Source organism: Natator depressus, chromosome 7 (assembly GCF_965152275.1).
Source record: "Natator depressus isolate rNatDep1 chromosome 7, rNatDep2.hap1, whole genome shotgun sequence".
NCBI classification, from domain to species: domain Eukaryota; kingdom Metazoa; phylum Chordata; order Testudines; family Cheloniidae; genus Natator; species Natator depressus.
Genome location: NC_134240.1, coordinates 51,135,278 through 51,162,430, shown reverse-complemented (window position 1 = coordinate 51,162,430; position 27,153 = coordinate 51,135,278). Strand labels below are relative to the sequence as shown.

The 27,153-nt window shown below is 45.6% G+C and overlaps 1 protein-coding gene across 3 annotated transcripts in view; it reads right to left on the bottom strand.

The window, feature by feature from the left end:
• The window catches only part of RHOA (ras homolog family member A), a 53,242-nt gene that overhangs the window by 2,516 nt on the left and 23,573 nt on the right, over positions 1 to 27,153 (bottom strand). For all 3 annotated transcript variants that reach the window (XM_074958391.1, XM_074958392.1, XM_074958393.1), the window contains exons 2-4: positions 18,283 to 18,440; positions 9,055 to 9,175; positions 419 to 549 (exon numbers count right to left, since the gene is read on the bottom strand). In XM_074958391.1, coding sequence (XP_074814492.1) covers positions 419 to 549; positions 9,055 to 9,175; positions 18,283 to 18,438 — 408 coding nt within the window. In that variant the 5' untranslated portion in view covers positions 18,439 to 18,440. The remainder of the gene's footprint in view (positions 1 to 418; positions 550 to 9,054; positions 9,176 to 18,282; positions 18,441 to 27,153) is intronic.

Below are 27,153 nucleotides of genomic sequence, written 5' to 3'. Positions count from 1 at the left end.
CAGCCCGTTCTCTATGATCTATATTGCTCTGAACATTTTCCAATTTCAATATAAGCTCCACTTAGCTATTTCCCACAGATCACCACCTTGTTCCTGATACTTCATTGCAGGGCTGAGTCAAAACACACCCAGGGTGACCGGCTCTAGATCAGCTTAGCAAGAAACAGGAGCACAGAGAAGAGGGGTGGAGGAGACAGAATGCGATAAAGGAATCTAACACTTCCTCCTCTACCTAGTGGAGCCAAACTGCACTAGAGAAGGATGAAGAGACAAGTAGCTTTGTTCCAGAATGTGGTGCTGTGGGGATGGTGTCCAGGGAAAGCTGCCAATCAGTGCAGACACTGAGTTAATGTGCTCGTTAGCCATATTACAAAAAAACTGTCATGTTTTATTGTAAGAAGGACAGAAAGAAACTTGCCTGCTTCATTTTGGCCAGCTCCCGTCGTGTGTGCTCATCATTTCTTAAGTCCTTCTTGTTTCCTACCAGTATGATAGGCACATTGGGGCAGAAATGTTTCACCTCTGGGGTCCACTTCTCTGGGATGTTTTCTGGAGGGAGGGGGAGAAAAAAGCAGAAGCATCTCGTAATCCACATACAAGGCTAAAGAAAAGTGTTTGGGGGAGTTTTCTTTTTAAGATCATCTCTGCTTTTTGACTGGAACTATGCTACTTTATCCCATGGCATTTCATTCAGCTTCTGGTGAGATATAAACCACTAAACATCACATTTCCTCCCTCCTGTTGCAACTACCACCAAATAAACAAACATTCTAAAGCCAGGGCCTGTCTGTGATCTTCCCAAATTCCTGTTTGAAATTGTCTCTGATTTCCATCTTTCTGGTCACTAGCATGTCCATTTCTCCAAGCCCCATTCATATCCAGAAAGTCAGGATCTATACTCTGCATGTCCACAAGGCCTTAAATAATCATCTCTCCGAGACCAAACCTACCCACAAGTTTTTGACTTTTGGTGCACATGAAGGTAAGAGTGGTGATATGTCTGTCTCAGCGTTGAGACGGTCCAAATGAAACAGATATTTCATGATTGCTGTATGATTTGGCAGGTGTTCAGCCACCCGGAGGGAATAGTCTGACAAATGTTTGAATTGTTGACTGCACAAGCTTTGAGAGAATAAGACTTCAACACCACAGCAGAGGAAATTCCTACACCAAACCTCAAGTGTAGCTCAAACAAACCTGTCCCACCATGGTCTCCAGAGCACAACCCATACATGCTCAAGGAGAATTTAGTCTCCTTTGCCACAACTATCAAGGAAATGCTATTCCCCATAAGCAACCCCAATAGCAGGTAGAGCAATCCTTTCATAAACTTGTTCAACTGCACCGTGAGTGAAGGCTAGGAAACCTGTGCATTAGAGCACGGGAAGTAGAGATGGCATCACATCCACCTCAACAAAACTCAAACACAGCTTAACAGCCAGGCATTTGGGGGAAAACCCCTGGCACACAGAAAGGCCAAATAGCAGGCTACAGTGTTAGGAGCAAAGCTCTTACCCTACACAAACCCGGTATATTCAATGAGACAGACAGATGAAAGTAGTCTCTTTCAAGACTGTCCCATCAAGCTTGCTGTTTTAGCTCAGTGCAACTAATGGGCAGCTCCACACACAGAAGGGAGAGTGCCTCAAATGTTCCCTCTAATTTTTTTCCATCCATGTGCAGAATGAATTTTGCTTTGTGCACCAATATTGAGGTAATATGCAGATGTACGCCACCAGTAGAAACTAAAAACCTAGTTATAATATATATTTTTAAAAAGTTACCATAGGGATAATTACTCCAACCAGGAGTTAGGTTAGGCATTTTTAGAACTCACTACTCAAAAGAATTACATTTACGTGTAAGAGAGAAATAAAAAATATGAAATGCACAGACCAGTCAAAAAACTCAAACAGCAGCACTTTAAAAGAATAAAATTACAGAGAATATATGTGCACTGCAGGAAATACCAAGAAGTAACAATTACAATAATACAAGTATGTATTGGGAGGTGGGTGAGAGAGAGACAAGAGTGTGAGAGTGAGACAGACACATGCTGCCCCTTTAAGTAGATCAGCATTCACTAGTCTGAAGGCTGCTTGTTCAGACACAGCAGCACCACCAGCAGCTCCGTCCCACTTCTGAGCCCTGAGTCGTGCATTTCCAGTCTCTGCACAAGCACCGTCCCGGCAAATTCCTACACAGCATGGTTATTCCAAGCCAGAATCAGAGACAAAAGCATCCAAAAGTGCAAAGAGCTGTTCTCCGGTAGCATTCTGTGGTAATGGCTAGTAGAACAGAAATTCCTCTTGGAGTTTTTCCATCATTCTCAAATTTTATATATGTCAGTATCTGAACAGCACCAGACACATCCATCGTTTTGTCAAGCTGAATGGCAAAAAAGGACTTTGCTTGATTTTGGCAATCATTTGTTCAGTCACATCATTTGCCATACCTGAATACGCCTTGCAATAGTGTCAGGGGAATTGGGGCAAGTTGAGTTGGTAGGGTAGGGTAACCACCTTTCTGTATACAGTGCTATAAAATCCCTCCTGGCCAGAGGCAACATCCTGTTACCTGTAAAGGGTTAAGAAGCTCAGCTAACCTGGCTGGCACCTGACCCAAAGGACCAATAAGGGAACAAGATACTTTCAAATCTTGGGGGGGAAAGGCTTTTGTTTGCACTCTTTGTTTACGTGTTTGTTCTCTCTTCGGATTGAGAGAGGCCAGACAGAAATCCATCTTCTCCAACCCATCCTAATCCAAGTCTCCAATATTGCAACCAGTATAGGTAAGCCAGGAAAGGCCGATTAGTTTATCTTTTGTTTTATGTGAATTTTCCTTGTGTTAAGAGGGAGGTTTATTCCTATTTTCTGTAACTTTAAGCTTTTACCCAGAGGGGGATACTCTATGATTTGATTCTGAATACCCTGTAAAGTATTTTCCATTCTGATTTTACAGAGATGATTTTTACCTCTTTTTCTTTTCCTTCCCCCCCCCCCCCGCCCAATAAAATCCTTCTTTTAAGAACCTGACTGATTTTTCCATTGTTCCAAGATCCAGGGGTTTAGGTCTTTGATGATTTTGTAACCAATTGGTTAGGACGTTATTCTCAAGCTCCCCAGGAAAGGGGGTGTGTAGGGCTTGGGGGGGATATTTTGCGGAAAGACGTCTCCAAGTGGTCTCTTTCCCTATTCTTTGTTTAAGACACTTGGTGGTGGCAGCATACTGTTCAAGGACAAGGCAAAGTTTGTACCTTGGGGAAGTTTTTAACCTAAGCTGGTACGAATAAGCTTAGGGGGTCTTTCATGCGGGTCCCCACATCTGTACCCTAGAGTTCAGAGTGGGGAAAGAATCCTGACATGGTGGCAGAGCGGTGGGATCATTTTGAACCAAAAACACAAACCTGAAGAGGTTTTTTTTTTTTTTTAAGCTGAGAGCAGCTAGAGGGTTTTCTGTCTATTTGCCTGGAGACAGAGGTGTTCGTTTTTTTGTTGTTGTTGTTGTTGTTTTTTTTCCCCAAGGGATTTCTCTTTTTTGAGCTGGAGTTTTCTCTACCTAAAGGCAGGGTAGTTAACCTCCTGCAGGGAAATTCACAAGTTTGTTTCTTTGTTTGTTTTTCCCTAACTCTCGGGTATAGCTAGAGTTAAGCACAAGAAAGCAGGAAAATGACCACCGGTGAAGCAGCTAATAAACTAGAGCTGGCCAGATTCGAAGCTGAAGAGAAACAAAAAGAGCATGATAGACAGATGGCCGTAAGGTGCTTGGAGATGGAGGCAGAAAAATCCAGGGTGGAAGCAGAAAAAGCTGCCCACAAGAGAGCTATGGATGGTAGTGGAGTCAGTTTACGTTCCAAAGCCCATCTGGAACCGTGGCTCTTAAATGAACTCAGGGCCTTGGAAGCACTATTGGTACTAGAAAAGCCTGAAGCCTCAGCAGTACCCAGTCCAGGACCTGAGGATTCAGAAATGGGTGAAATCTGCCGAGACTGAGATCTTTTTGAGACAAGCTCATTGTGGGCAGAACTGGAACTCCTTGTCTTACAGGCTTTCCCAGTACCTTCTGACATCTTTTCTTTTGAAGATCTGGGTGAAAGTGGTGCTGAGTAGACAGAGCACTATGCTCACTTGCAGGCTGATGTACAGGGGTTGCACTGACCTGGATCCAGGGCAGGAAGAAGACAGCACTCCATCATGCACTGGATGTGCTATGTTTGTCTTTCTTCCACAGGACAGATGCAACTTTGTCTGTACAAAGTGCAAGCTGGTCTCCATACTGGAAGAGAAGGTTCAAGGTCTGGAGCAACAGGTATCGACCCTGCGTTGCATAAGAGAAACTGAAGATTTCCTGGACGGATGTCAGGATAGGCTTCTACGGGCACAAGGTTCTGAAGATTCAGAGCAGGCTGCACATCGGGGACAGAAGGATAGTGAAGAAATTTGGCATCATGTGACCTCCAGAAGAAAAAAGGGGAACGTCCATGTAACAGCAGGGCAGATTACAGGTAAGTAACCGTTTTCATGTTCTCTCCACAGGTACTAATGTGGAGAGTGGACCAGATGATACGTCTGAGGGAAAGGAGCAGAAGGAGACTCCGCTGATTGGAAGACATGGGATGCACTGTCCTAAGGTTGGGGGTTCCACGACCACCACGCCCAAGAGAAGGAGGCGGGTGGTGGTGGTCGGGGACTCTCTCCTCAGGGGGACTGAGTCACCTATCTGCTGCCCCGACCGGGAAAACCGAGAAGTCTGCTGCTTGCCAAGAGCTAAGATTTACGATGTGACAGAGAGACTGCAGAGACTCATCAAGCCCTCAGATCGCTACCCCTTCCTGCTTCTTCACATGGGCACCAATGATACTGCCAAGAATGACCTTGAGTGGATCACTGCGGACTACGTGGCTCTGGGAAGAAGGATAAAGGAGTTTGAGGCGCAAATGGTGTTCTCGTCCATCCTCCCCGTGGAAGGAAAAGGCCTGGGTAGAGACCGTCGAATCGTGGAAGTCAACGAATGGCTACGCAGGTGGTGTCAGAGAGAAGGCTTTGGATTCTTTGACCATGGGATGGTGTTCCAAGAAGGAGACTTAGGCAGAGACGGGCTCCACCTAACGAAGAGAGGGAAGAGCATCTTCGCAAGCAGGCTGGCTAACCTAGTGAGGAGGCTTTAAACTAGGTTCACCGGGGGAAGGAGACCAAAGCCCTGAGGTAAGTGGGGAAGTGGGATACCGGGAGGAGGCACGAGCAGGAGAGCGCAAGAGGGGAGGGCTCCTGCCTCATACTGAGAAAGAGGGGAGATCAGCAGGTAACCTCAAGTGCCTATATACAAATGCACGAAGCCTGGGAAACAAGCAGGGAGAACTGGAAGTCCTGACACAGTCAAGGAATTATGATGTGATTGGAATAACAGAGACTTGGTGGGATAACTCACATGACTGGAGTACTGTCATGGATGGATATAAGCTGTTCAGGAAGGACAGGAAGGGCAGAAAAGGTGGGGAAGTTGCACTGCATGTAAGAGAGCAGTATGACTCCTCAGAGCTCAAGTATGAAACTGCAGAAAAACCTGAGAGTCTCTGGATTAAGTTTAGAAGTGTGAGCAACAAGGGTGATGTCGTGGTGGGAGTCTACTATCGACCACCAGACCAGGGAGATGAGGTGGATGAGGCTTTCTTCTGGCAACTCGCAGAAGTTACTAGATCGCAGGCCCTGGTTCTCATGGGAGACTTCAATCACCCTGATATCTGCTGGGAGAGCAATACAGCGGTGCACAGGCAATCCAGGAAGTTTTTGGAAAATGTAGGGGACAATTTCCTGGTGCAAGTGCTGGAGGAACCAACTAGGGGCAGAGCTCTTCTTGACCTGCTGCTCACAAACCGGGAAGAATTAGTAGGGGAAGCAAAAGTGGATGGGAACCTGGGAAGCAGTGACCATGAAATGGTCGAGTTCAGGATCCTAACACAAGGAAGAAAGGAGAGCAGCAGAATACAGACCCTGGACTTCAGAAAAGCAGACTCTGACTCCCTCAGGGAACTGATGGGCAAGATCCCCTGGGAGAATAACATGAGGGGGAAAGGAGTCCAGGAGAGCTGACTGTATTTTAAAGAATCCTTATTGAGGTTACAGGGACAAACCATCCCGATGTGTAGAAAGAATAGTAAATATGGCAGGCGACCATCTTGGCTTAACAGTGAAATCCTTGCTGCTCTTAAATACAAAAAAGAAGCTTACAAGAAATGGAAGATTTGACAAATGACCAGGGAAGAGTATAAAAATATTGCTCGGGGATGCAGAAGTGAAATCAGGAAGGCCAAATCACACCTGGAGTTGCAGCTAGCAAGAGATGTTAAGAGTAACAAGAAGGGTTTCTTCAGGTATGTTAGCAACAAGAAAATCAAGGGAAGTGTGGGCCCCTTACTGAATGAGGGAGGCAACCTAGTGACAGATGATGTGGAAAAAGCAAATGCACTCGATGCTTTTTTTGCCTCTGTCTTCACGAACAAGGTCAGCTCCCAGACTATTGCACTGGGCAGCACATCATGGGGAGAAGGTGACCAGCCCTCTGTGGAGAAAGAAGTGGTTCGGGACTATTTAGAAAAGCTGGACGTGCACAAGTCCATGGGGCCGGATGCGTTGCATCCAAGAGTGCTAAAGGAGTTGGCGGATGTGATTGCAGAGCCATTGGCCATTATCTTTGAAAACTCATGGTGATTGGGGGAGGTCCCAGATGACTGGAAAAAGGCTAATGTAGTGCCCATCTTTAAAAAAAGGGAAGGAGGAGGATCCTGGGAACTACAGGCCAGTCAGCATCACCTCAGTCCCTGGAAAAATCATGGAGCAGGTCCTCAAGGAATCAATTCTGAAGCACTTAGAGGAGAGGAAAGTGATCAGGAACAGTCAGCAAGGATTCACCAAGGGCAAGTCAAGCCTGACTAATCTAATTGCCTTCTATGACGAGATAACTGACTCTGTGGATGGAGGGAAAGCAGTGGACGTGTTGTTCCTTGACTTTAGCAAAGCTTTTGACACGGTCTCCCACAGTATTCTTGTCAGCAAGTTAAAGAAGTATGGGCTGGATGGACGAAAAGGTGGATAGAAAGCTGGCTAGTTTGTCGGGCTCAATGGGTAGTGATCAATGGCTCCATGTCTAGTTGGCAGCTGGTATCAAGTGGAGTCCCCCAGGGGTCGGTCCTGGGGCCGGTTTTGTTCAATATCTTCATAAATGATCTGGAGGATGGTGTGGATTGCACCCTCAGCAAGTTTGCAGATGACACTAAACTGGGAGGAGAGGTAGATACGCTGGAGGGTAGGGATAGGATACAGAGGGACCTAGACAAATTGGAGGATTGGGCCAAAAGAAATCTGATGAGGTTCAACAAGGACAAGTGCAGAGTCCCGCACTTAGGACGGAAGAATCCCATGCACCGCTACAGACTAGGGACCGAATGGCTCAGCAGCAGTTCTGCAGAAAAGGACCTAGGGGTTACAGTGGACGAGAAGTTGGATATGAGTCAACAGTGTGCCCTTATTGCCAAGAAGGCCAATGGCATTTTGGGATGTATAAGTAGGGGCATTGCCAGCAGATCGAGGGACGTGATCGTTCCCCTCTATTCGACATTGGTGAGGCCTCATCTGCAGTACTGTGTCCAGTTTTGGGCCCCACACTACAAGAAGGATGTGGAAAAATTGGAGAGAGTCCAGCGGAGGGCAACAAAAATGATTAGGGGACTGGAACACATGACTTATGAGGAGAGGCTGAGGGAACTGGGGATGTTTAGTCTTCAGAAGAGAAGAATGAGGGGGGATTTGATAGCTGCTTTCAACTACCTGAAAGGGGGTTCCAAAGAGGATGGCTCTAGACTGTTCTCAGTGGTAGCACATGACTGAACAAGGAGTAATGGTCTCAAGCTGCAGTGGGGGAGATTTAGGTTGGATATTAGGAAAAACTTTTTCACTAGGAGGGTGGTGAAACACTGGAATGCGTTACCTAGGGAGGTGGTGGAATCTCCTTCCCTGGAAGTTTTTAAGGTCAGGCTTGACAAAGCCCTGGCTGGGATGATTTAGTCGGGCATCGGTCCTGCTTTGAGCAGGGGGTTGGACTAGATGACCTCCTGAGGTCCCTTCCAACCCTGATATTCTGTGATTCTATGAGGAGTTCAAGTTTTATCTCCTGTTTTTTCTACCCTTGCTCTTAAGGGCTGCACAAAAATTGCAATTCTCAGGGATGCGCATTTCCTCTGAGCACTGACTGCACTTGGAATGTCCATTTTTATGGAAATAGCGTCCCAGCAAGTGAGGCAACATTTGGTCATCCTGGCGTACCCCCACAATGGAGGAAAAGGACTCCTAGGGGGTGTGTGAGGGAAATAAAGACCCTCAAAAATAAATGAAATAAAAATGGAAAACTACACTAATTAAACTATGAGGAGTCTGGTGACACCTTAAAGACTAATAGATTTATTTGGGCATAAGCTTTCGTGGGTAAAAAAACCCCACTTCTTCAGATGCATGGAGTGAAAATTACAGATGCAGGCATAAATATACTGACACATGAAGAGAAGGGAGTTACCTTACAAACACACGGCTACCCCTCTGATACTAAATAAGCTAAACTTCAATAAAAGGCTAAACTAGAAATAAAAATGGCAAACTTAACCAAACAGTAAAGTAGGCATGCTAGATGTTCCATCTCAGTTGGAGGCAATTGAGAAGGCATTGAGGGCAGTTTGCCTGCACAACCCTATATATCCTCAGCAGGAAGCACAAGGAGGTGTAGGGCGCATGCATTGGTTGAATGGGCACTGCTACTGAAAGTCTCTGATCAAAGGCAAATGGGGTGCACATGCACCGGAAGTGGAGCACCCACAGGGACACTACTCGAAGAACAAAGATTCATTACATAAAATATTGAAGCTACCATTGCAATGTATATAAAAATGTGGTTAGTAGAAACCAGAATTGCCACTCAATATTAAACCATGGATAAATGAATTAAAGGCTCCACAACACAGTCTCCTAAAGATACAGGAAACATGGTTTGGATTCAAGTCTTACTTACCTAAACTATCAGGACTATCAATTGAAAAACACATAAGTATAACATCGGTGTCTGGATATGACAGAGGCCTAAGTCGATCATAATCTTCTTGTCCTGCAGTATCCCACAGGGCCAACTCAACCTACGGAAAAGAATTAAGGCAGTTAGCCAAAATCATGAAGGGGAAATCTGATTCAAGTGTGAGTAGTCCAAGCAAACTAGAGAGTGGATTTCAGTGAACATGACTCAACAGGAGGGAACACAGTGTACTCCACTTTCACAAATGGAAAATGAGGCGTTGTCTATTCCCTGCGTCCAAAAATCAATTTAACACATTGACAAGATTTTCCATTATAATCAGTGGTCATCCCTACACTTCTGAAGAGTGGGAGCTACCAGAAAGAAAAGCAAGATGGACCAACTGAAGGGATATAATAGCCTAAAAATAGTTCTCTGAGGCTGGGAAACTACTCTGTAAACGATCTAAGAGGTCACATTTTCAGTAAAACAGGAATATACATGCACTTGCTTTTTCAGGAACTTGGACAGATTAAAAAATTCACCCCACCTAAGAGAAAAATGTCACAGGGCCACTCATTTCTGTGTAGTTTTACTGAACTTCCACCACGATAGTAGAAACTTAAACCCGCAATTTGCTGATCTTTGTGTGCAACACCCATTATTCCTAAGGGATGAATAAATGAGGTCATCTTTTAAGATCTCAATTTGGGGCAGAGCTAGGAGAACTACAGCACAGAATTTTTTTGGGGAAAAAAAAAACTAGAAAACTACAAGCTATACTAATACCTACAATAATAAATTTGTAAAAACGGCAAATACTAAATGGATGAACCCAAAACACACAAAAAAAATCACTGAGAAACTTTCCAAGCAGCTCTGGTTAAGTGAGACAGGCAGCAACTGGACTCCAAACATCAATATGCTTGAATACCAAGCAACTGTCAATTGTTTAACTTATGAAAACAGCTCAAATGCTACTCTCAATTAAAGGGTGCATCTGCCATAGATTTCCAGGAAGTTTGCACTAATGTAACAGAGGGCAGAACTGGGCTCAAAATGAGAAGTTACTTACCAGTAACTTGCTGTGTGTGTCCCCTTTGTGCATTCACATTTGTGGGAGCAGGCTCCTGGTGGTGAACACCCGGAACCCTCTTCTAAAGCAGCGTCTGCTGGGGGTGGGTGGGTGGGTGCATGAGTGCCTTTGTGTGGTGCTGAAGGAGCCGCTCTAGTCTATATAACAGTGCATCCCCTTTTGCCACCTCAGCTCCTTCTCTCCTTTGAGGGCATCTGTGCATTCCCACTTGTGGGACACTAGTGAGTAGCGTTCCCTGTGACGTTCCCCTCTGGTATTATCTGGACCGATAATCTGCTAGGTCGCTCCAAACCCTGCCTTTGGGAGCCAGCCTTACTTTGCTCTGCTATGAGAGCCTCCACTCCTGGGCTGTTCACGGACAGCCTCCGACATGTAAGCTGCTCCTTGGATTGTGCAACCGAATGACACTAGCCAATATCTCCAGTCCCAGACACAACCCTAGGAACCTCCATCTTGCAGTGTGCAGTTATGCCCGCTGGATGCTGCAAGCTTATATGAGTTTGTCAATTTAACAAAGAAATTCATATGTACCAGGCTTGTTATCCCAAGGGGAATTTCTGACATGCTTCAAACCAAACGCACTGCTTCAGGTAGAAAAAAAAACAAACATTTATTAACTGCAAATATAAATTTTAAGTGATTATAAGTCAAAGCATAACTAGTCAGATTTGGTCAAATGAAATAAAAGCAAAATGCATTCTAAGCTGATCTTAACACTTTCAATGCCCTTACAAACTTAGATGCTTCTCACCACAGGCTGGCTGGTTGCTCATCAGCCAGGCTCTCCCCTTTGATCAGTGTTTCAGTCACTTGGTGTGGTGTCTGTAGATGTAGGTGGAAGAGAGAGGAAGAGCATGGCAAACGTCTCTCCCTTTTATCATGAAGAAAAGGAGTACTTGTGGCACCTTAGAGACTAACCAATTTATTTGAGCATAAGCTTTCGTGAGCTACAGCTCACTTCATCGGATGAAGTGAGCTGAGCTGTAGCTCACGAAAGCTTATGCTCAAATAAATTGGTTAGTCTCTAAGGTGCCACAAGTACTCCTTTTCTTTTTGCGAATACAGACTAACACAGCTGTTACTCTGAAACCTTTTATCATGTTCTTTCTTCCCTCTTGGCTTTGCACCCCCCTTCAGAGTCAGGTGAGCATTACTTCTTCGCAATCCCAAACTGGCGAAAGGAGGGAGATAACTCACTCGAGAGTTCAACAGATCCTTTTGTTACTCCATAGGCCAGCATCCTTTGTTCCTATGAGGCTGGGCTTGTCCCATACCTGCCCTGATGAGGTGTGAACTGCCTCTCTGCTCTTGGAGAGTTTTTGCCTAGGCTTATTTTAAGCCATGAGGATACATTTTCAGCCTCATAACATTACTGTGTGTAGTTATAGGTTATAATTTCATGTAACAACAATGCTCAGTGCATCATGAGCCTTCCAAAGATACCAGACATGACAGACTTTGCATTGGATACTACACAATCATTTTACAAGGATGAACATGAGGGTGCTAGGTGTTCCCCCGAGGTACAGAGCGTCACATTCCCTTAGGAAGAAGGCAGGCGAGGAGTGCTCTAATAAAACGTGGACTGCAGCACTGTCCTACCCAATTTCGCATTGCAGTTCAATTTCAAAGGAAAAATGCCTGGTTAAAGTATGCACTGAACTCCATGCTGCTCCTCTCTTTCTCTCCAACAAGAATGTGCCTGAAAGAAGCGATAGCTGTAGCAGTGGCTCCAGTAGAATTTCTTAAGACTGTAGATACAGGTACTTTAGTTATGATTTAACAATTCTATGCATCTCTTAATTCACTGGGACAATCTGTCTAGAGGTAGATGCCAAGGGGAGTCTCCCTCATGAACTATAAACAGAGTTTGTCTTAATAGATTTTGTACTGTCTAGGTAAACCCAAGGAGGTCTTTTAACACAGCGTGCAAGTGTGTTTCCGTGGGATGGGAATGGTGTTTTAGGAAGACGACAGCAAGGGAAATGTATTGATTGAGGTGCAAGTCAGATACCAGCTTAGGCCTTATGTACACTACCACGGTAAATTGACCTAAGTTATACTACTTCAGCTACATGAATAAATGTAACTGAAGTTGACACAGCTTAGGCTGACTTACCGCGGTGTCTACCCAGTGCTGTGTCAATGGGAGACGCCGCCCACCTAATTTTAGGGTTGCCAGGCATCCAGTTTTCGACCCAAACATCTGGTCGAAAAAAGGGACCCTGGCAGCTCCGGTCAGCACCACCGACCGGGCCATTAAAAGTCCGGTCGCCAGTGTTGCAGGTCTAAGGCAGGCTAGTCCCTACCTGTCCTGGCACCATGCTGTGCCCTGGAAACAGCCAGCAGGTCCAGGTTCTAGGCAGGGGGGCCATGGGGCTCTGTGTGCTGCACCCGCCCCGAGCACCTGCTTCACACTCCCACTGGCCAGAAACTGTGGACAATGGGAGCTGCGGGGGGTAGGGGGGTGCCTGCGGGCGGAAGCTGGGGGGTGGCACCTGTGTGGGGGGAGGCGGCACATGGAGCCTCCTAGCCCCACCGCCTAGGAGCGGGATCTGCTGGCCACTTCTGGGGTGCAGTGTGGTGCCAGGACAGGCAGAGAGCTTACCTTAGCCCTGCTGGATAAGCTGCCTGAGGTAAGCCTGAACCCCAACACTGAGCCCCCCAAACCCAGAGCCCCCTGCTGCACCCCAAACCCCTTGTCCCCAGGCCCACCCCAGAGCCTGCACCCCCAGATGGAGCCCCCCCCACACACACCTCAATCCTCTACCCCAGCAGAGCCCCCCCCACACCCTGAACCCCTCATCCCCAGTCCCACCCCGGAGCCAGCATCCTCCAGTTAGAGCCCTCACCCCCTCCCACTCCCCAACCCCAGCCCAGTGAAAGTGAGTGAGGGTAGGGGACAGCAAGCCACCGAGGGAGGGGGAAAGTAGTGAGCAGGGGGTGGGGCAAGGGTATTCGGTTTTGTGCGATTAGAAAGTTGGCAACCCTATCTACTTGCCTTATTCTTCTTGGGGAACTGGAGTACCAGAGTTGACAGGATATCGCTCTGCCATCGACGTAGCGGGTCTTTGCCAGACCTACTAAATCGATGCCAGTGCATTGATCACAACAGCGCTGATCTACCGGTAACTGGCCATCGCCTTAGGCATGATGGGGCCTTATAACCATCTTTGAGCCATGGTGTAAGGTGGTGTAGTCACTGTGCCTGGAGTAAACTTACCCTCCTTGCAGAGGTGAAGGCAATAAGGAAAGCTGTATTTAGAAATAAGATGTTTTAAAGAAGCTGATCTAGGAAGTTCAAAAATGGGGGAGGGGAGAGGAGAAAAGAGGAGGAATTAGTACACAATTTAAATCAAGAGGAAGGACACTCCTTGGCTGGGGGAAAGCATTAGTCAAGCCTTTAGAAATCTGGAGACTGGGGTGGAGGGAAAAACTGGTCTGCCTCTGACATGGTGCTAATAGCAGAAATGGGCTGCCACATGAACCTTAAGAAATACACCCAACAGACCAGACCTTGGGTTACAAGATGCAATAAGTAACCCATATCTGCAAAAACCCCAACTTGGGATGGAGGCATAATCTTGTCATTGGTCTAGATGCAAAATCTTTTCATTTTTGTTTGTAGTATTTGAGAGTGGAGCTCTTTCTAGACATGAGAATGATGGATTGCAATCTAAGAACAGGTGTGATCCACCCTAGTTAACCAGGCTGTCCTCCATGCTGTGAGATGTAGCACATCTCGGGATTTGGGTGCAGTATTCTACACTGAGACAAGTGGTTTAGAGACAGAGACAAGCAGGTTAGGGTGGCTACCTAGAGAGGTCCAGGAATTTGTGTACCAGCATTGGGATAGTCACAGGTTAGGAAAAATCAAAGCAGGCAGTCACTGTGATTCTAATGACCCCGGGATCACAGGTGCAGGGGAGAGACAGGTCCCACTTCAGAAGAAATTTATCTGAGAGAGAGGTATTGCCTCTTCCTGCTCTGGTGCAGCAGAATTGATGCTTGGTATTTTGCCTTGATGTGAAACGGTATAATTTTTGGGTGGCCCCATTTGATAAAATTTTCTGACCACTGATATTTTTAGAGACCATTCATATAGATTCGGCATCTTGCTGCTCAACAAGTCTGCTTGCACATTTTCTTCCCCAACAGATATATGCCAATCAGATGGATCTGGTGCTTTGTACACCATATCTAGTTTCTTTGCTCTACTTAATGATGGAGAACCTGGCTGTGCTGTTGTCCATTATTAATCAATATCAGTTTCCCTAAGGGCCCATCACACTGGCCTGAAAACACTGGTGTGGCATTTGGATTCTCAGGCATACCACAAGTCATGAACTTTGGGCGCAACCAAGACTTCCATCGGGGATGAGGTGGAGGGGTCAGTGGCGAATGTGGATGTGAGAGCAGAAGTGATGGACTGTACACCCTCCAAGATTTTTTTCCTGGCCCCAACCAAGAAAGCTGTTGCAGGACTTCAGGAGTGATCACAAGTTTCCTCTAAAAACAATGAGGAGTCCTTGTGGCACCTTAGAGACTAACACATTTATTTGATGCAATCAGATGAAATGGGTTATATCCCACAAAAGCTTATGCCCAAATAAATGTGTTAGTCTGTATCAGTAAAAACGAGGAGTCCTTGTGGCACCTTAGAGACTAACACGGCTACCCCTCTGAAGTTTCCTCTGTAAACTGCACGGTTAGAATGTAGTGTTCTGTGACCCAATACTGCAGGGGTCTCATATGAAAGTGAGCTTGAGGGGTCACGTATGCTGAAGAGGCCATAGGGCTTATAAGGCTCAAATGAACTGTGTCAGCTGGTTTGGTCCTTCTGTATCCTATCCCTCCCCTCCAGTGTATCTACCACTCCTCCCAGTTTAGTATCATCCGCAAATTTGCTGAGAGTGCAATCCACACCATCCTCCAGATCATTTATGAAGATATTGAACAAAACCGGCCCCAGGACCGACCCCTGGGGCACTCCACTTGACACCGGCTGCCAACTAGACATGGAGCCATTGATCACTACCCGTTGAGCCTGACAATCTAGCCAACTTTCTACCCACCTTATAGTGCATTCATCCAGCCCATACTTCAACTTGCTGACAAGAATACTGTGGGAGACCGTGTCAAAAGCTTTGCTAATGTCAAGAAACAATACATCCACTGCTTTCCCTTCATCCACAGAACCAGTAATCTCATCATAGAAGGCGATTAGATTAGTCAGGCATGACCTTCCCTTGGTGAATCCATGCTGACTGTTCCTGATCACTTTCCTCTCATGTAAGTGCTTCAGGATTGATTCTTTGAGGACCTGCTCCATGATTTTTCCGGGGACTGAGGTGAGGCTGACTGGCCTGTAGTTCCCAGGATCCTCCTCCTTCCCTTTTTAAAAGATGGGCACTACATTAGCCTTTTTCCAGTCATCCGGGACTTCCCCCGTTCGCCACGAGTTTTCAAAGATAATGGCCAATGGCTCTGCAATCACAGCCGCCAATTCCTTTAGCACTCTCGGATGCAACTCGTCCGGCCCCATGGACTCGTGCACGTTCAGCTTTTCTAAATAGTCCCTAACCACCTCTTTCTCCACTGAGGGCTGGCCATCTACTCCCCATGATGTGATGCCCAGCACAGCAGTCTGGGAGCTGACCTTGTTCGTGAAGACAGAGGCAAAAAAAGCATTGAGTACATTAGCTTTTTCCACATCCTCTCTCACTAGGTTGCCTCCCTCATTCAGTAAGGGGCCCACACTTTCCTTGGCTTTCTTCTTGTTGCCAACATACCTGAAGAAACCCTTCTCGTTACTCTTGACATCTCTTGCTAGCTGCAGCTCCAGGTGCGATTTGGCCCTCCTGATTTCATTCCTACATGCCCGAGCAATATTTTTATACTCATCCCTGGTCATATGTCCAACCTTCCACTTCTTGTAAGCTTCTTTTTTATGTTTAAGATCCGCTAGGATTTCACCGTTAAGCCAAGCTGGTCGCCTGCCATATTTACTATTCTTTCGACTCATCGGGATGGTTTGTCCCTGTAACCTCAACAGGGATTCCTTGAAATACAGCCAGCTCTCCTGGACTCCTTTTCCCCTTCATGTTAGTCCCCCAGGGGATCCTGGCCATCTGTTCCCTGAGGGAGTCAAAGTCTGCTTTCCTGAAGTCCAGGGTCCGTATCCTGCTGCTTACCTTTCTTCCCTGCGTCAGGATCCTGAACTCAACCGACTCATGGTCACTGCCCCCCAGATTCCCATCCACTTGCCAAAGACCTGGTGCTGATAGCATTAGTGCTGGTGATGGCCATTGTTGCTGGAATCAATGGAAACCCTTCTGGAGTTGTATACTATAGTGACCTGGAAAGTGGAAATATTGCTTCATTCAACAAGGTCTTCACTGAATCCTGCATAGAGGGCCACATTATTAACTGAAGCAAGCCTTGTATAAAGTCTTTTCAGGATCCCATGCCTGTGGGGAAGTGAATGGTCCTGAGTCCCAGTGCGAGGTTGCCAAAAGGGACTCTCCGATTCAAAGGTGCTCCACGTCAACCTTAGAATGGAATAAACCCAGCCAGGGGCTAGCTGAAGATTTTGGGCTGGATGAGGAATAATGCATTGGAGAGGCTAGGATTCTAACTGGTGGGCCAGATCTCTGGCTAGCAAGTATTGACAGCATTCAAGGAATCCTCAGTAGCAATATTCCTCAGGGCATGAATGTATCTGGTGCTGGAAGATGGCCTTGCTGTTCTGGCTGATGCTGGAGGCTGTTCTTTTGCACACGCTCTCTCATTGGGGACCTGTGTTAGAACAGAAGGTGCTATTTGTTCTTTCTATGTCCTCCCTCCTCGATAACGTACTTTCTCTGTCCTTTTGCACTGGTGGCACTCCTTTTCCAATGCAAAGATGGTCTGTACATGAGCCTGGAGCAGAAATCTGCCTGAGCTGGAGAAGGGGTTCCGTGTAGTTGGTGCCGCTCGCAGCATAACCAGCTTAGATTACTGAATGCTTGATGTGCAGGAAGAAGCCTCCTGTGTTGGTGCCAGCTGAGGCTTGATGGCTTTTACTGCAGCCACTGAGGCTGGAGGGATCCTGTGTCAAGACCTTTATGGTGGGTGGTTCTGGAGCTGAGGAAACAGTGTTCTTGGGTGACACAGGTAAAGACCTCGGCACTGAATCTGGTTCTGTCTGGTCTAAGTGCCAGAACAGGGCCCTATGCTGCATTTGGTTGAAGGCTTTAGGAAGCCAGGTGGGCCTGAGATCTACCCCTGTTGGTTCCAGAAGTGAAAGTGCCACTTATCACACACCGAGATGTGTCGCCCAGACACAGATGGCAACGTACATGCATATCAGATTGTGGTCTGGAAAGAGGCACAGCTTTTGAAACCCCATTTTGGGATCAGGGCCAGGCACATTTGCCCTCGCTTGGGAGAGCCTTAGGGCCCAGAGGTAAAAGCTTGGGAGGCATACTTAAAATTATTTTCTGAGCTTCTTAATTATACTATCCTTATTAGCTATTTATCAAAGTTGTCTTAGTCAACCTGGACACCAGAGAGGGCCCCTCTCACTACTGGTGGTGATGGAGAAGGAGCAGAGGCAGCTAGAGGATGCATTCTGTTTGATAGAGACTAGGGTGGCTGATGTCAGTGCTGCCAGAAGGCACTCGCATGCTAAACCCCAGACATTGTTTTGCAAACTTACCCCAAAAGGTAACTCCCACAAGTGGAAATATATAGAGGCCCACGAAGAGGAACCATAATGTTTGCAAAATTATGACCAGTGGAACTGCTAAAATAGTGAACCAGCTAACCTATCCAGAAATGCTGCCACCCACTCTCTTCTCTTCGCAAGAAGACATCCTTGCATTATTCCACCCACCACTGCCAGAAAAATAAGTTACTGCAACAAGATCATACCCTGGACAACTGCATTTTTTATAACCTTCTCAACTCAAAGACGGCTGGTGGGATTTTGCTGACATTTAAAGAAAAGCCAGCTATAGGCACATCACCACTCATAAGACATCTTTCTCCCCAAACGTGTTGCAAACACGTTTTAGGACCTATAAGGACATACATCTCTCTAGAGGTTTCACATACACAGGTGACGTTTAACTGTTGCAGAAATGTGTACCTACCTGCTTTCCATCCACTTCAATATCTGCTACATAATTTTCAAACACTGTGGGAACATAAACTTCAGGGAACTGGTCTTTGCTAAATACAATCAGCAGACAGGTCTTTCCACAGGCACCATCACCCACTATAACCAGCTTTTTCCGAATGGCTGCCATAGCTAGAAAAAAACAAAACAAATGGGGCTTGACAAATATAACAGAAATGTTTGTCTATTATATAATACAGATGCTAGAAACTGAGTGACCGATTACCTCGATGTCCCCAACCAGCAAGAACTTTGAAAAGTGGTACACTTGTTTGTTAAGACTGCTGTGTATGGCATCAGTTTTGACCAATTCACCTTCCTCTTAAAACCTCACAACCCTAAGGACACATGCTGCATGGTGGGGCAAAGGACTACGTGGACTTGGAAGAGGGAGAAACAGAACCAGATGTGAAGTGGGGAATCAGGTATCTAGGCCAGATAAACAAATCAAATCATTGTTAGAACACAAGTGGATACATTTCTAATGTAGAAAGTGGCTGAAAAACTAAGGAAAATGCTTGGAAGCCTACTGAATCCAGAGGAACAGGACAATTCTCCTGGGATATCCGGTACCCAAGAACACATGTGATTGTCTGTTACCCTGTGATTTACTATGGGAAAAGGAGGAGGGAAGACCAATAGTTTCACGCAGTAGTGCTTAGTAGTTCTGTGTGTGTCTTGTAGACTCAATACAGGGGAAGCAAAAGAGCGCAAGTAGTATCCTCTGGCTCCTTTCTCGGAGAAAGCAAAAGATTCAGAAAGTTCCTCTTTGGGAATGCCAATCAATGTCTACACAAATATTCTGTTAAAGTGATGGCCAGAGCTGTACCCCTGCCATGCTGAGCCAACAGAATATGTATTTTTAACTACAAAAGTACCAGAGGCTTTCCACTCCTTCCTGACATCCAGGACTACCCATGTAGATAGAGTACTTTCCTGATATGCAGGAAGAGAACTGATGGAATGATCACAGTGCAGTGGACAGATTCCTAAAGCAGTAAGCTCCATTAATATGCTACATGGGCTCTTGAAAGCAATCATCTCCTCGCACAGCCAGTTTCAAGGACACTCATCCCTGTAGTAGCAAGAGAGCCTGAGACAGAAGCCCTTGTATTAGAGGCCTGGTATCAGGCAGGCCCTGTTTACCGAATCTGGCAAGAACAGGGCTGATATTGCAAACACACACATTCCTAAGAAGTGCTACGCACAAAAACACATTTCCAAAGGGTGGTACCAGAACACCCCATACCAAGAATGGTATATAAACAGTCCCTAAAGGTAACAGGAACACATTAACCCCTTTTAAAAGAGAAGGTCAGGATGACCATACGTAATAGAGATGTTTTGATCAAACCAACATGTACAAGGTAATGGGTTATAACTAGCCACATCAGGTGGCAGTAACTCTGTCAGAGGCACTACTAACTTGTTTATATCAGGGTATAAAGACGTATCTCAGAGGGAGTATCTTTGTCCAGCTGAGGGAGGAATAAAAAGGTCCCACCATTCACTGAGCTGCGTCCATTGTCACAGGCATACATGCCTTAGTATCCTCGTAGTCTTCCAGGTACTATTACTGTGCTTCGTTGACAATAAACCTGGCTGGGCGCCTTTGCACCTTAAAGGATCTTGTGGTCATTGGGTGGCTCACTCGAGATCTGCTGTGCTGGCTGTTTGCGCAGAGCTGGGACAGCACACAGGGAGAACACACACACGCAGCCAAACACCTAACACTGGTGACCCCGACTACTGATCTGGTAAATAAGCAAGCTGTCCTCTGTAGGAATCATGATCTAACATGACAGAAAACCATAATAAAGCAAATTTTTAGTAAAAAATTTTAAATAAAAAGGTAACAACTTGTTTATTTAAAAATGTTTAACCCTTTTGTTTTTTATTTTTGGCACAGCAGACCTTGAGTGAACTGCCCAATGATCACAAGATCCGTTAAGGTGCGAAGGCGCCTGGCCAGGTTTATAGGTTTACTGCCAAAGATTTAAAGAAATTCAAACCACTGAACTAGTAGAAGTAACTGGCTAACCGCTTGGAACCAAAGCTTTTTGAAGTATGACTAACAGTAGCCTCTTCTGCAGGTGCAGAGATGATATTCCTTTATTCCAGTTTATTCAACTAGTTCAGTTCAATGACTAGCTTGTTCACAGGTGAGATATCAATTGGGAGTTGAAAAAGAAAGAGCTTATTTTCTTTTTCTAATCTATGCATAAAAATGAAGTGGGAGAGAAGGTGATCTATGAATTTGAAAAACTTGAAAGACAGATGACCAGAAACAATGAGTACAATTCACACTACATTAACAACTAAATTTAATACTTCCTTAGCTTTAACTGCAAAACATGTTTTAATAAATGTACATATATAAAACTACCTTAAATGTGCTGGATACTTTTTTATTAACTAAGGCCAACAAATCCTGAAGCAAAGCATCCACAGTGATGTCACCTATGGCTTGCACTTTGAGGGGTTTTACAGCAACTGGGATAGAACATTCTGTGAAAAACATTCTGTGAATTAAAAGACTGGTTTTTCTGGGGCTTTATATGGAACCTATGCATTTCTTAGAAAAGATTTTCTACAGCAATGGAGCATAACAGGCTCTTACTATTTTGTTCCATTTTTATAATGAATCACTCTCCCTCTCCCCTCTGCAATTACATAGGGTTCTTTTAAAATAAGCTAGCTTGGCAGCTTCAGCTAGTGGAAAGGAAACCCACACCAGGCTCACCCTGCAAAGCATGAATCAGATTATTAGTTTCCATGGAAGGGATTCAATGATGACATTTCCTTAACTCAGTCCAAGGTCTTTAGAAGTTATCACACGAGCTTTAAGACACAGTTTGCTCAATAACTCCCTAAAGTCACAGGAGGATACAACAAAGTGGCTCCTGTTAGCTGAAAGTTACCACACCAATATCTCTGCTTAGCTGGAGGGTATTTCTTGTGTGCACAGAGGCATTCCCAAGACCATGCCTACTCAAAACATGCTTGTAAAAAAAGCAAAGTGAATATGCTAGGAGAATGGAAATAACTGACATTTCCCATCCTAAACGTATATCTCAGAACAGTGTGTGTTTGCTTTTCCTCGCCATCCCCCTAATTCAGTTTCCAGATGAGCCATGTTTTAGGCCTGTCCTTAACATGCAAGTTTCAAGATTCTGCAAAGATTGTGGACAATTTCTGAACCCTTTGTGGAGACCTTTGGGTGGAATTTGTTAGCTGTATCTGTAATATAGCAGAGGCATCAGAGCTGATCCTGGAGAGTCAGTTGTGGGAATAGAATTCCACTATGGCATGGATAGCACTAATGGATTTCAATTCTTAATGGCAGTTAATCCAGCCCATGATGTGGCTTCACGATGCTTCGGGGGTGGAGGTCTAACAGTGAGTGGGACAAGACCCAAGTCACAGAGCTGCATCAGTCCCTGTTTACAGCCCTGGAGAACACATGCACAATGGGGGGGGGGGGGGGGGGGAGAGAGAGAGAGAGAGAGAGAGAGTTTCCCCAGCCAGGCAACAGGATGAAACTGTGTTGTTTGCTAACAAAATGACAAAGGTGGTGCTGCACTTAATGGTACCCCAGAGAACAGGAATCTCTCACCCACCTACGGCCAGGGGATGGGATAGGAGTACACCTGGTCTTTGCTCTTTGTGCAGACAACGGATAGGCCTTAGGATGGATCTGTTTGTTTATTAAAATTGGAAGCCACTCAGCTGTAAATATCTTTTTTCAGCCCTTACTGGTATTGGTCCAGCTCCTGTTGCTTCCACACTGCCAAGGCCAGCTTCTCTAGTGGTGATGGCATTATTACAGCACCCATATAAGGAGCCTTGGCACTGGACACATCCTCTGCCCATTTTGTGACAGATATGATGAACAAAGGCATATAACTTTGAGACTACTGCATCCACATTATAGAGGTTACCTGCATTTTTGTAAGCCAGACCTTGGAAGCCTGAAAACTTGAAAGATTAGTGTACTGAGACATACTAGTCGACATGGGCCCACAGAATATCCACAGACCATCCACAGACCTTTCAATCAATAAATGATATATGCATGTGTGTGTTCCTGGCTCACTGGCTGGGTTTCCTGGAGAATCTGGAATCACAAGGGAGTGATTCACACAAAATACCAATACTGGCCATACAGACACCCACCATCAGAAGTCTGGCCCCCTGCTCCTCCTCCATCAAAGGAGTATTGACGTGTTAATTACCTGCTTCAGGAAGCCCGGGAAACAAAGGCTCCACAACTGTATAAAGTGTCAGCATAAGCTGACTGCAGCACCTCAGGTTTGATTAAAAACCCAACTTGAACCTGTAACCAAGGGGGCAAACCCAACTCGAAGAGTCTGAAGGGCTCAAGGTAAGCTCAGTATGTGTTTAGACCTTGGATTGTTTTAAAATAGGACAAAAAAAAATAAATCAGAGATAATGTAAAATAAATGTACCCCAGAGTTACGAACTCCTTGGGAAGGGAGGTTGCTCATAACTCTGAAATATTTATAACTCTGAGCAAACCGTTATGTTCTTTCAAAAGTTAACAACATTGACTTAATACAGTTTTGAAACTACCATGCAGAAGAAAAATCCTGATTTCCCTTGATGTTTTTTTAGTAGTTTACATTTAACATAGCACTGTCCTTGCTTCTTGAACTTCTGGGAATTGCAGGGAGACTGCAGCTTAAATCCTTGGTCTGGGGGAAGAGGATCTGTGTCCCTGGTGACTGACAGGTGACAGCCTGAGACCAAAGGGGGTCTCTCTTGAGCAGACCATGGAGTGGGTCATAGAATCAGAGGGTTAGAAGGGACTGCAAAGGTCATCTAGTCTAGTCCCCTGCCAAGATGCAGGATTTGTCGTGTCTAAAGATCAGAGATGCAGTTACCCCAAAACAGGGACATTTATTTGTAGGTGGAACAGGTAGTACTACTTAGACTTAAGGTTGCCCAACATTTCCCATTATAAGACCTTGGTTTTAGTTGCTTATAACTTTGCCATATTTTAACCTTCTAGGCTGAAGTTTTTCCACACCAGCTGTCTGCCTCAGATTGATTTTTGGGAAAAAATTTCCGCAAAATGTTTCAGCTGTTTCTGAAATCGGGGGAGGAAAGAAAAAAAAAAATCACCCAAAAATTCTGACAATCATTTTGTTGAGAAGCTTTGGAACAGGGACTTGGTATTTTGCTTGTGGGGATAGCCATTGTGCCTTTTGCTGTGCCCATGGGAAGGGGGAAAAAAAGGAAGAAAAAAGCAAATTTTGCCAAATTATAAACATTTGAAAAATCTGAGGTCCCACCTCCTTGGAGACTTTTGTTAGAGTTTGGCAGCTAAATTCTCCCAAGAGTTCATGGAGCATGCTCCAGCCCAGGCATGCAGGGGCCCAGCAGGACTTTCCCTGCAATTGCTCTTCCCAGCTCCTACACTCTGCTGGATGCCAGAACTGAGAGCAAGGAGACTGCTTTTTCTGTGCTCTCAAAGCTCTCTCTGCAGGCTCCCAAGCAGCATGGAGCAGGAAGTGGCCTCACTAAGATATAGAGAGGACAAGACGGGGGGGGGTGGGGGGAAGAGAGGAGAGAAAGGTGATAGTTAGGGGGAAGAGACTGAATGAGGAGCCCAGGGGTTGGAGGAGACTAGAAATAGAAGCGTAGGGGAAGAGTTGAGGGGAAAACTGGAAAAGGCTGGAGGGAAAGAGGTGAAGGGGGGAGAAGGATCTGTGACCACTACAGCACACTTCCTTCCAGAACCTAGAATGGAGATTCATGAGCCTCACCCTTCCTCTGATGCTTGTTCACACAGAGGAGACTAAACAAAGAACCCTGAGACAATGAGACCCCAAGGTCACAATGCCAAGAGCAGAGAGCTAGGCCCAGCCCCCAGGACAGGAGCCACTTCTGTGTGGGGTGGCCTCGCTCTCCAGCTCCTGCCCCTCTCACCACGGTTGACTTGATCTCCAGCCCCATAGAATCATAGAATATCAGGGTTGGAAGGGACCTCAGGAGGTCATCTAGTCCAACCCCCTGCTCAAAGCAGAACCGATCCCCAATTAAATCATCCCAGCCAGGGCTTTGTCAAGCCTGACCTTAAAAACTTCTAGGGAAGGAGATTCCACCACCTCCCTAGGTAACACATTCCAGTGTTTCACCACCCTCCTAGTGAAAAAGTTTTTCCTAATATCCAACCTAAAATCTCCCCCACTCCCACTTGAGACCATTACTCCTTGTTCTGTCATCTGCTACCACTGAGCACAGTCTAGGATCCATCCTCTTTGGAACCCCCTTTCAGGTAGTTGAAAGCAGCTATCAAATCCCCCTCATTCTTCTCTTCCGTAGACTAAACATCCCCAGTTCCCTCAGCCTCTCCTCATAAGTCATGTGTTCCAGTCCCCTAATCATTTTTGTTGCCCTCCGCTGGACTCTTTCCAATTTTTCCACATCCTTCTTGTAGTGTGGGGCCCAAAACTGGACACAGTACTCCAGATGAGGCCTCACCAGTGTCGAATAGAGGGGAACGATCACGTCCCTCGATTTGCTGGCAATGCCCCTACTTATACATCCCAAAATGCCATTGGCCTTCTTGGCAACAAGGGCACGCTGTTGACTCATATCCAGCTTCTCGTCCACTGTAACCCCTAGATCCTTTTCTGCAGAACTGCTGCCAAGCCATTCGGTCCCTAGTCTGTAGCAGTGCATTGGATTCTTCCGTCCTAAGTGCAGGACCCTGCACTTAACCTCATCAGATTTCTTTTGGCCCAATCCTCCAATTTGTCTAGGTCCCTCTGTATCCTATCCCTACCTGCCACCGTATCTACCACTCCTCCTAGTTTAGTATCATCCGCAAATTTGCTGAGTGCAATCCACACCATCCTCCAGATCGTTTATGAAGATACTGAACAAAACCAGCCCCAGGACTGACCCTTGGGGCACTCCACTTGATACCGGCTGCCAACTAGACATGGAGCCATTGATCACTACCCGTTGAGCCCGACAATCTAGCCAGCTTTCTATCCACCTTGTAGTCCATTCATCCAGCCCATACTTCTTTAACTTGCTGGCAAGAATACTGTGGGAGACAGTGTCAAAAGCTTTGCTAAAGTCAAGGAACAACACGTCCACTGCTTTCCCTTCATCCACAGAACCAGTTATCTCGTCACAGAAGGCCATCAACAGGACAGGGCAGGCTTGATCTCCAGTCCCTTCACAAACTTCTGGCATTAAAGATGGAGTAACTGTCTGATGGCAGGTGACATACACTGATGGCCACCAGGTGAACCTGTAGCCAGGTAAGGGAAAGGCCCATCATCTTTAGAGGAAAAAGAGTCTACAATAGTAGAAATATCCACTGTCTAAGATATGAATTGGCTGGACCCAGACAGAGAAACCTTTCTACTTGGCTAAGTAACATTTCTTGTTGGAGTTTTCTGTGATATTAAGAATGGTTTGCATGGCTTCAGAATAGGAACCAAGCCGTGAGATGAAGCACATTTGGCTTGGGATGCCAGATTATGCCATTCTCCTGAGTCAAGAGATCAGGGAAGAACCTACTGTTTAAAGGCGGAGCGGATGACATCTGTAGGAAAGCTGGAAACCAGAACTGTCTGGGCCATTTGGGGGTGATAAGGATGACTCATGCCCTATCCCACTGCATCTTCCATAGAACCCAAGGTAGTAGTACGATGTGAGGGAAGGAATAGCTGAACTGATCTGTCCAAAGTAGCACAAAAGCATTCCCCCCAGAGTCAGGGTGGATTGACTGAAATCATCAAGTGGAAAGCTTTGATTTAAACAAAATAGAAAAATTACAAGTACAAAATGGAAAAGTTGAGTAAAATCGAAAGAAAAGGTAAGAACATAAGAATGGCCCTACTGGGTCAGACCAAAGGTCCATCTAGCCCAATATGCTGTCTTCCAAGAGTGGCCAGTGCCAGGTGCCCCAGAGGGAATGAACAGAACAGGTAATCATCAAGTGATCCATCCCGTGTCGCTCATTTCCAGCTTCTGGCAAACAGAGGCTAGGGACACCATTCCTGCCCATCCTGGCTAATAGCCACTGATGGACCTATCCTCCATTTATTTAAGCAGTTATATAGCTTAATATTTACAGATTCTTATTAATTGTACATTTTTATTACATTAGAAAATGGTGAATGATATCGTATTTACTAGTTAACTTTTTTTTTGCTTGTGATTCGTGTCAAGCTGCATTAGAATGGCAACCTGAATTTAAACACACACACACACACACTCAAAACAACAAATAAAAATTTATTTTTATTTGGGTTGTTTTGTTTAAATGTTTTGGATACATAAACTTCTCTTATCAAAAGAGCGCTTCACAAGTACAACTAAATGATTTATTCACCACCACCACACTCGGACAGCAAGAGTCCATACTGCTGAATGTCCATGGCCACCTTGTATGGCTTTATTTCAAGCAACTAAAAGCTCCACAGGGTTATTACTGATCTGGTACAGCCAGGTTAATCATGGATGGCCATGTGGCTGCCACCAGTCCACGGCCAGGCAACGTCCCTTTCTGACCTCAACCCTGATCTTCAGAGTTCCATGTGCGTGGGACTTTATCTCCAATGCAGGTTATATGACTAAAAGGTGCCAACAAGCCGTGAACGATGACTTAATCCTCTCAAGGTCAGTTCTTAGTAATTCATCCCAATTAAAATCAAACCACTTTATGCCCAGCAGTCACTGCTGGCAAGGCATATGAAATGCCTCCAGCCTCCTGATGTCTTGTTTTAGCAACACCCATGTTTCTGATCCATATAAGAGGATTGGAAGTACACAGGTTTGATAAATCTGTATTTTTGTATAT